At 48.6% G+C, this 9,632-nt stretch overlaps 1 protein-coding gene across 1 annotated transcript; it reads left to right on the top strand.

Moving 5' to 3' along the window:
- Positions 1 to 2,375: 2,375 nt before the first annotated feature.
- LOC129487479 (uncharacterized) lies at positions 2,376 to 6,481 on the top strand. Its single transcript, XM_055288271.2, is given in 3 exon segments — positions 2,376 to 2,832; positions 6,109 to 6,321; positions 6,323 to 6,481. Coding segments are annotated over 3 exon segments (426 nt in total). The 5' UTR covers positions 2,376 to 2,778.
- Positions 6,482 to 9,632: the final 3,151 nt, after the last annotated feature.

Genomic DNA, 9,632 nt, shown 5'->3' with positions numbered 1-9,632 from the left:
CAGAATAAATGCATATTAACTGAAATTCTAGGCTCACACCTATGTGAGCTTTTCTCTCTCTAACAAGATGTCAGGGCCGGTTCAGGGAGTTCATCTCCAGCCACCTGTGCTAATCATCGCCCATCCTTTCCAAGTATCTAATGACACTCCCAACCGAGGTCTCTATAATTTCCAGCCAAAAATGAGTTACAACATATGGAACATCTAATTTTCAGTTTCCATTCTAGTTATTTTATTCTTATGAGCTTGTGGGCTCCATCTACCCATGCTCTGGGCAAATGCTCATCTGACTTCCATAGACACACAGCAAGCAGACAACCACACAGAGAGGAAGAGGGAGAATATTTACCAGCCATGGAACATCTGCTCTGTGCTTATATCTCATATGTGCTTATATTTATATCATAAATAGAGATAATTAATCTCTAATTATCAAAAGAAGGTATTATTATTATTATTGTTCCACATTCACAGATGACAAACTGAAGATCAGATTGGTTAAATACTTGTCCAACATTAACTTAGCATTTGGGCATCATAGTTGGAATTAAAACTCGGGTCTGCTCATCTCCAAAAACACCCTAAGCCTTACCACACTCATGGGACACGGCTGCAGCTGCAGATTCTGAAAGGAAAATTAAAACTTGGGAACCCAATTCACTATGCCAAAAAGGCAAAAAAAAAAAAGCCGAAAGCTGAGTCATACAAGAAGCTGCCTTTCCTTTTGCTCCTAAGTAGATGGCTACAGATAAAAGGTTAAATAGCTCCACAGGTAGCTACTCTATGTTCACGTTATCTTACGTAAACTGCTGATTTACTGAGCATGAGACAAATACGTAATTGACTATCCCCTACCTACTCCTTTTCCTTTGCAACATGTGGATTCAGTCATGTGACCATACACTGCCTTTCTCCTCTCCAGCCTGCTTTTCCACGTTAAATATCAAAGCCCTCAAAATCATCTTTGGAGAAAGGCACAGACTAGAGACTGTTTCTGTGATTTCGTGTCTTTTTACTTCCAGGCATGTCCTTAACCTTGGCACAACAAATCTCTAAATCAATTGAGACCTGTCTCGGATACTTTTTGGTTTACAAGATGGAGGCTGAAATTAAAGAGAAAGATCCTCACTCAACTCACAGAGGAGCAGAATGGGAAGAGGACTTAGTGAGAATTCCCTGAACACAGGAGAAAACCGAAGCCCAGACAGTGGATGGCCAAGTCCAAGGTCACACAGCCAAGTGCATCCGAGCAGCGCAGGATCCCGGTTTCCTGCCCCAGTGCTGTTTCTGCAGCCCATGCCACCTGTTTTCATACTATCTCGGTTCACCTTCCAGCTACACACCTGCAATCAGAAACAGAAAGTCTGAGAGTGTGTGTGGAGACAAAGAGGGGACAGCAGTGGTGCGGCCAGTTTCATGTCTTGTGATTTATTTTCTCCCTTTCTTTTTGGAGTTTAATCTTAAGTGGACAGCAATTTGGAACAGTGCCAGCACCTTGTCGGATTGTACTGTTTGGGGGAGGTGACACAGAGTATGTTAAAAGAGCAGGTTAAGAACTTTTCATAAAGAATCAATTGAGAAAAAAAATAGAAACAGAACGTCCCACATTTGGGCTGAGCACCAAATTTTTTTTTTTTTTTTGAGACTGAGTCTTGCCCTGTCACTCAGGCTGGAGTGCAGTGGTGCGATCTCAGCTCACTGCAGCCTTCGCCTCCCAGGTTCAAGTGATTCTTCTGCCTCAGCCTCCCAAGTAGCTGGGATTACAGGTGCCCACCACCACGCCAGGCTAATTTTTGTATTTTTAGTAGAGACGGGGGTTTCACCATGTTGGCCAGGCTGGTCTTGAACTTCTGACCAAGTGATCCACCTGCTTTGGCCACCCAAAGTGCTGGGATTACAGGCATGAGCCACCACACCTGGCCTCAGACAAGCTTTTTAATTGCATTCAGAAGTGCACCAACTAGGCACAGACCTCTGGCATGGAGACAGAATGGGAAGTTCTTGGTGTTTGGCCTGGTCTTGCAGAAATCAGGGAACTGCGGGGACCAGGCAGCCGCTGTGCATCAGATAGGAGTTTCAGCAGCAGGCAACAGAAAGCCTGCCAATGTAGCTGAAATAAGAAGGGCTTATTTTTATCCCTGAACAGAAGCTTCCAGCACTGGTTCATCAGGTCAGGGCACTGAGCTGCCATCACCATTTATACAGTTTTCCTTTCCTTCACCTTTGTAAGATGCCTGGCACAGCTCTGAGCATCAAATATCTGTGCCATGTGGGAGCACACGAGGGGACAAGTGGAGAATAGGGTCTCCTCTGTCCTCTGTCCCCAGGCTGGCTTCTCTCATGGTAGAAGGACCCCCACAGCACCAGGCCTCATAACTACCCTGCTGGTAAGCTGCAGGTGCTGTCAAGGCTTCCTGCCTTCGTATATGAAATGTTCCTTGGCAGTTGGACTGCTGTTTACCGCACACACCGCTCTGCTGCTTCTTGGTTGCACCAGTGAGCTATTGCTGCATGACAAGCCACACCGAAATGTAGCAAGCACTTATTGTTGCCCACATGTCTCAAGTCAGTTGAGTGTTTCTGCCAATCGGGACCTGGCTTGGCCCACCTTGGCTGAGCTTGCTCTGGTGCTAGGGTCAGCTAGACAGGTCAGCAGGAGACCAGCTGCTCTAGAAGAGCCTGGACAGGATGAATTGGTTCTCCTTCCACGTGCATCTTGCATCCCTCCAGCCAAGGATTTGAACCCAGGTCTTGTCTGACTCCAAATGCACCAAGAGGATGGAGCCCAGAGTGACACAGAGGAAGAGGCCCCTGGATGGATGCATGGGGAAGGTGAGGCCTGAGGTGATGTGCTTGAGATCACCAGGCTCTTCTGACCCTGGGGGACCTTCTCCTATGATAGCCCTGCTCCTCCAGACCCAGCCGGTGATTTCCCCAAAAGCCGCTTACAGTGAATGCACCTGATAGCAATAACTTAAGCATCCCCTGAGAATGACCCTTATGGCAGGTGCAGGTGAATGTGGTTTGGAGTTCTGAGCTAAGGAATCTGGGAGTGGCCAACCTGGAGATTGATTCCTATTCCTTATCTATGAGGAACATCTGAGCTCCTGTCCCACCCTGAGCAACACAGACAGTACAGGGGATCAAGGCCCTTTGTTTTGGGTTAGGTAAATGTTGCCAGGTGGAGACTGTTGGGGGAGGGTGCTAAGTGAAGATGCTATAAACGCTGCATGACTTTTGCAAGTTGTGTGGCTCTCCTGTCCAGCCCAGCACTGTTAAATGCTCTCCCCTGCATGTAAGCCCCAGTAAAACTCCATGTCTCCTTCACCAGCCCTGGGTCCCTTCTTCAGCCTCTCAAACCTGCTGCCATCCCCATTGGAGTAGACAGGGGTTCAGCATAACAGCAGCCACCAACTGGGGAAAGGCATGGCATTTGGAGCTCCCTACATGGGCTTGACTCTAATATGGAGGGAAGGAAAATAGATTCTATATATATATTTTTTGAGACAGAGTCTCACTCTGTCCCCCAGGCTGGAGTGCAGATCTCAGCTCACTGGAAGCTCCGCCTCCCGGGTTCACGCTATTCTCCTGCCTCAGCCTCCCCAGTAGCTGGGACTACAGGCGCCCGCCACCATGCCTGGCTAATTTTTTTTGTATTTCTAGTAGAGACGGGGTTTCACCGTGTTAGCCAGGATGGTCTCGATCTCCTGCCTCGTGATCCACCGGCCTCAGCCTCCCAAAGTGCTGGGATTACAGGCGTGAGCCACCATGCCCGGCCGACAAAGCATATTTTTTTCCTCTGAGGTCTTTACCCTATAACTGCAAGGGGGTTCGTGTCACTGCACATGGGTTCTTCTCTGGGGTTGGTAGATTCAACTCAATTCCACAGGTTTACTGGGTGTTGCCTCCTATGCTTGGGGCCAGGAGGATGCAGGGAAATGGGGCTGCCACCATACCCACTCTTCTTATGATCACAGCACATCATTGCACCCTGTTGGAGCCTGGCATCATGCTCTGGCACTTTGCCTCCATCATCTCCTTTAACCTCTGAGCTCTGTGAGAAAGGCATTACTACTATCCCTAGAATACAGACAGGAAAACTGAATTGGATTGAGGCTCAGAGAGGTTAAGTCACTTACCCAAGGTCACAAAGCTAGAGAGTGGTGGGCCAGCATCCAAGGCCAGCAACACGAGCTGTCTCTGATCCAAATGGTGACTCTATATTTGATCAGTGCTCTGAGAACTCTCCAAAGATCTTTATCAACTGTCATCTCTTCATTGTCCAGGCCCAGTCGGGGAGCCACTTGGCTGAGGTCCCACTGAGATTTAGGGGCACGACCCCTGATGTGAGGTGGAATGCTTGGTCATGCTGTTCCACCCTCCACCAGTCACTCCTGACTGGGTATGGACATTCAATGTGCCCTGTCCTGTGTGCAATGCAGTGTGGGAAGGGGATCAAGGACCTTGGTTAATCCGAGGCATTTCCCCAGAATGTCCCAGGTGTGGACCTGTTGGGAGGTGCTGGGAGGCAGGCTGGTGTCCCACAGGCCTTGGTTCCATCCCAGCTGTGCTGTGCTAAACTGAAACTCTTTGGGCAGCTTGTTTCACCTCCTGAGGCTTCTTTTTCTGAACTGTTAAATAGGGTGATTCGACCTCTGCTTGGGTTTTGGTGAAGATTAAACGAGATATTAGCTGTAAAGCATTTCATCCAGGGTCTGGTATAGAAGAAGCACTTGATAAATGAAAGCTCTGTTGAGTATGATGATCCCCAGGCATCAGTGGGATCTCACAGCAGGAACAATGCCTAACTCATAACTGATGCCCAGTAAACATCGGGTGGATGCAATGTCCAACAAGACAGATATTCAGGTTCAGTTTTACAGAGAAGGAGACAGAGGACAGAAAAGGAAGAAAGTGCCCAGGTCAGCCAGCTGGTAAGAGGCAGAGTTGAAATTGGAACCGGGTTCTGGCTGGCTGCAGCTCCACTGCTCCACTACTGCACTGTCTGAGAGCCACAGGCACCTTGTAGTCAGGCAGGCAGGGAGCTGGCTTCTTGCTGTCCTGCTGGATCCTGCCCCGGTGTGGCCCTCCCTGGAAACAGGGGTGGGGCTGGAGGGCAGGGCATGGAGAGAGATCTCCTGGGAACTGTACCATCTGCACAAAGGGCACCTGCTGGGCACTCTGCTGAAAGCTCTCTGCAAACACCACTTCCTGCCTGCCTCCCTGGGGGCTCTAAGCTCAGGAGGGGGTGAGGGCCCATGTCTGCACATGGTGAGGCCCCTACTGGGTATTGTACCGTAACTTCATTGTGCTCAGGGTGGCCAGTGGAGGCCCTTCCCAGACTCGAGCTCTGGTCACAAGCCCAACTCCCTCCTTGCTCCTGTCTGGGCTCACCTGGAATCTCTTGCCTCACTCTGTGGCCAGAGACCCCTCTGGAAGCCCAGGTCACCCCTACTATTCATGCCCCTCATTTGGAAATTTTCTTTTTCTTTTTTTTTTTTGAGACGGAGTCTCGCTCTGTCACCCAGGCTGGAGTGCAGTGGCGCAATCTCGGCTCACTTCAAGCTCCGCCTCCTGGGTTCACACCATTCTCCTGCCTCAGCCTCTCCGAGTAGCTGGGACTACAGGCGCCCGCCACCACACCTGGCTAATTTTTTTGTATTTTTAGTAGAGACAGGGTTTCACCGTGGTCTCGATCTCCTGACCTTGTGATCCGCCCGCCTTGGCCTCCCAAAGTGCTGGGATTACAAGCGTGAGCCACCGCGCCCGGCCGGAAATTTTCATAATCTACCTCTTGTTAATGATTCCATCCCATCTATAATGCTTTTCTATTTCTTGGAATTTTTCCCTGATAGGCTATAACTGCTGCAGATAGAGAATTGCAATGATTAATATGCATTTATGTATTTCTAAAAAGTTACCAGAATATCAAATTCATGATTTTGTCAATAGTTTTGATTAGATTCAAGCTATTTTTATATCATAAAACAACTTAAAAATTTTTTTATTTTTAATTTTTGTGGGTGCAGAGTGATGTGTTTATGGGGTACCTGAGAGATGTTAGAATGAAGCTATTAAATGTGAGTGTGAAAGTTCATCTTTTTGCAGATCACGGGAATTACAAGAGACATCCTGAAATATGATCACAAATGTTTCAAATTAAGCCTTCCTGCTAAGTTTCCAGAGGTGTGTGGCTTGGACGGAGTGTTTCCAGACCCTGGTCTACTGAATGTCCTGCCTGTTGCTGGTTCTTTGCAGCAGTCCATTGACCAATGCTGTCTACAGCTTGAGAACCTCTGCAGGCCAAGGCTGCTCTTTGCGCCATCCTACGTTACTATTCAATCTGCATAGCAGCCTGAAAAACAGGCCCCTCTTTTCTCTCGTTTACACATATGTGAAGAAGTCACAGCAAGTGAGAAAACGTGACCGAAAGCCATGCAGACACAGGGCCGCAGGGCCAAACCCGACTTCCATGATGTGATCTGGCTACAGTTTGGAGCCCACATATTTCAGTAGTTATCCCCACGCCTAGCACATCAAAGAGGCTCCAGAAATGTTTGCTGAGTGAGTGATGAATCAGCAATTTCTGATTTTCTCCTAAACTTAGAGAATAAGTGGCTTGTCTGCAGTCACCCAGGGCGTCCCTGACAGAGGTACAAGTAAAGCCCAGATCTCTGCATCTCTGGTTCAAGGCCTTTTGTACTACACATGGCCGTCTCTTTGTCATCATTAAAAACAAGGCTCAAGGGACATGTTTTCTAGCCTCAGTTCCCCATCTACAAAATGGGCCTCATGGAATGGAATGTCTCTGCTTCACTCCAGCATCAACAAGTGGGGAATTCTGACGGATTCAATTCGACTTCTTTCCATGGGCGTGTTCTAAGCAGCCTCTTTGTTCCAGAAGCTGCCCTCAGCCAGAGTTGGATAAGCCAATCCTCACTCCCCAGCCTCCTCTGGATAGGTATGAAGACCCCACTGGGGTTGGAAGTGCAGAGGCAGACAGGTGTATGGAGTCGCCTGTAAACTGATTCAAGTGAGCCAGGAAAGCAGCGAAGAAAAGGGAAACCTGAGTGACGCTGTAGTGGAGGACAGGGCTGGAAAGAGGCTGCTGGCTGTCTCGCTTCGCAGCTCTGGCTTCCTAATCAGCCTCGCTCTTGTCTCTGGTGTTCTCTGGCTCTTGTCCATCTGTCTGTGTTTCTCTTTGCCAGCTATTGACTCATCTCTGCTGGAGCTGAGCTAGAATTCTGGTGTTTATAAGCAGATAACTAGCTAAGCACTAGTTGATAACTTTGGAGTTAGAGGATACCCACAGGGCTGGGCTACTAAGCTTTTTCAGTTGAAAAACAAATAAATAAATAAACACCACACCTAGCTAACTTTTGTATTTTTAGTAGAGACAGGGTTTCACCGTGTTAGCCAGGATGGACTCGATCTCCTGACCTCGTGATCCACCTACCTCGGCCTCCCAAAGTGCTGGGATTACAGGTGTGAGCCACCGCGCCTGGCCACCTTTGTCCCGTTTTCTACAGGATAGAAGCAAGGCACAAGTCATACCTACATTCAAGGAGAGGGGACCGTGCAAAGGATAAACTGCAGGAGGTGAAGAACTTGAGAGCTATTTTAGAAGCTGCCTTCCACACTTTACAATCTGCTTTGTAGCTACACTGAGCTCTTAGCAACTCCCTGGGCCTGCTGAGCACTTGCCTTTCTGTCTTTGCATATGCTGTTCCCTCTGCCTGGAATTCCATCTCTTCTGCCTTTGCCCACCTCATCCTAAGGCCTCTGCTTAGATGCAATTTCTTTGGGCTCTTATTAGCAGCATCCAAATGTGTGCTGGTTTCTTCTAATGCTTACTCTGCATCATAATTTTTCTGTTTACTTGTTAATCCCCTCCCACTCCCGCTAGTACCTAAAGTAAAATCTACACAGGGCTTGGCACACTGGATGCTAAATGAAGATTTGTTAAATGAGTGAATGATTAAATGAAAGAAGCCCCAGCTTGGAACCCAGGGCTGTAATTTCCAGTTCTGGTCCCTGTCCCCTGCCCAGGGGCTGTCTAAGGGCTCATCTCTCCCAGGAGCCCCTGTATCATCTCAGTAACTAGACCAGTACCATATCCGACTTCCCCTGACTTTGAAATAATTTTCACCTGCAATCAGGTGCGCTTCCCTAGAACCTCTCTCGCTGTTCTTTGCCTTCCTCCTCCCCCCGCCTTGTATCCCCTTGGTCCTGCCAAAAATCAGAAGCTCATTATTAAACCAGAAGCTGCCTTACATTATCCCAGAGACTACAGACAGAAAACATTTGCTTCTTTCTCACCTGAGGACTGACATAGTAAAGGCTCCTTGAGATGTTAGCTGTCAAGGAGGGGAATAAAAGTTTTTCATCTGCATGAGTAATTGTTTCCTGTTTTATCCAGAGAGACAACAGATTTACATCCCAAACACATTCACACTGGACCAAGAGCAGCTGCCATTGCAGATTCGAGTTGCGTCCTTTTTTCCCGCCTCCTCCTTCTTGGAGTTACAACAGAAGCTGCGGAGGTGAGAGTGCAGGTGAGAGAGGAGGGGGGCTCTGGAACATGTAGCCTGTGAGGAGGGAAATCAGGATGGTGCTTGGGTGGAGGTGGGGGCTGGGCCAGGGTCTTGGCTGGTCAGGAAGGCTGGTGAAGCACGTACTGGGGAGGCAGAGGGCCTGCTTTCCTTCCTCTGTTTCCTTCACACCCACCTCAACCCACTGTCGAGTCCTGTCAGCTCTGAAATAGATCCTTCCTCCCGCGCCTTCTCACCTCTCTCTCCACCATTCCAGTCCATGCCTCCTCATCGCTTACTGGGACTTTCACAACAGCCTCCCGGGTGGTCTTGGCTTCTGCTGTCAAATCCTGCAGTGCCTTTTCTGCGGAGCCACAAGATGGATCTTTTTAATCCGCTCTCGGTTTCTCACAGCCCTTGGAATGAAACTTTGGCCTACAGCCCTGTGTGACCTGCTGCTTGTCCTTACCTCCTAACCTCATCTAATATCCCCCTGCCCTCCTCATGCCAGCCTTTCTGTTTCTCAGGCACTCCAGGCTTGTTCTGCTCTTGGACCTTCACACTGTCTGTCTCCTGGGAATCTGTGCCCTCTCTGCCAGATCATGCAGCTGGCTCTCTCTGCCCAAATACCCTCTTCCGAGGGGTCTTCCTTGGCCCTGTGGTCTGACATGGTACCCTCCTCCATCATTCCAGCGTATTACAGTGCCATAACACTTTTATTGCCATCTAGAGTAACATCAGTTGGTTTTGTTTATCATCTGCCACCCCGCTAGAAAGGACATGGATGAAGCAGAGAGGCACGTGCCTGTCTCATTCGCCTCTGGATCTGCTGCATCCAGGACCACGCCAGCACAAAGTGGGAGCCCGATATTTATTGAAGAAATGAAAGGTGACAGAAGGCAGAAGGAGGGAGACCCTAAAAAGAGGTAAATTTGGTATCTTAGCAAGTGGGTGACTACCACTGTCTGGGGGAAAGCTGATACACGAGGACTTGACAATAATTACAGCAGTAACAATCACTATTTTGTTTTGAGATGAATTTTAGTTTCTGAAATTGTCCAAAGCACTTTTATCAATAGAAACTTGTTACACATCCCTCCA

Source organism: Symphalangus syndactylus, chromosome 8 (assembly GCF_028878055.3).
Source record: "Symphalangus syndactylus isolate Jambi chromosome 8, NHGRI_mSymSyn1-v2.1_pri, whole genome shotgun sequence".
NCBI classification, from domain to species: Eukaryota; Metazoa; Chordata; class Mammalia; order Primates; family Hylobatidae; genus Symphalangus; species Symphalangus syndactylus.
The sequence above is the reverse complement of the archived record's forward strand: the minus strand, read 5'-3'. Positions and strand labels throughout refer to the sequence as shown.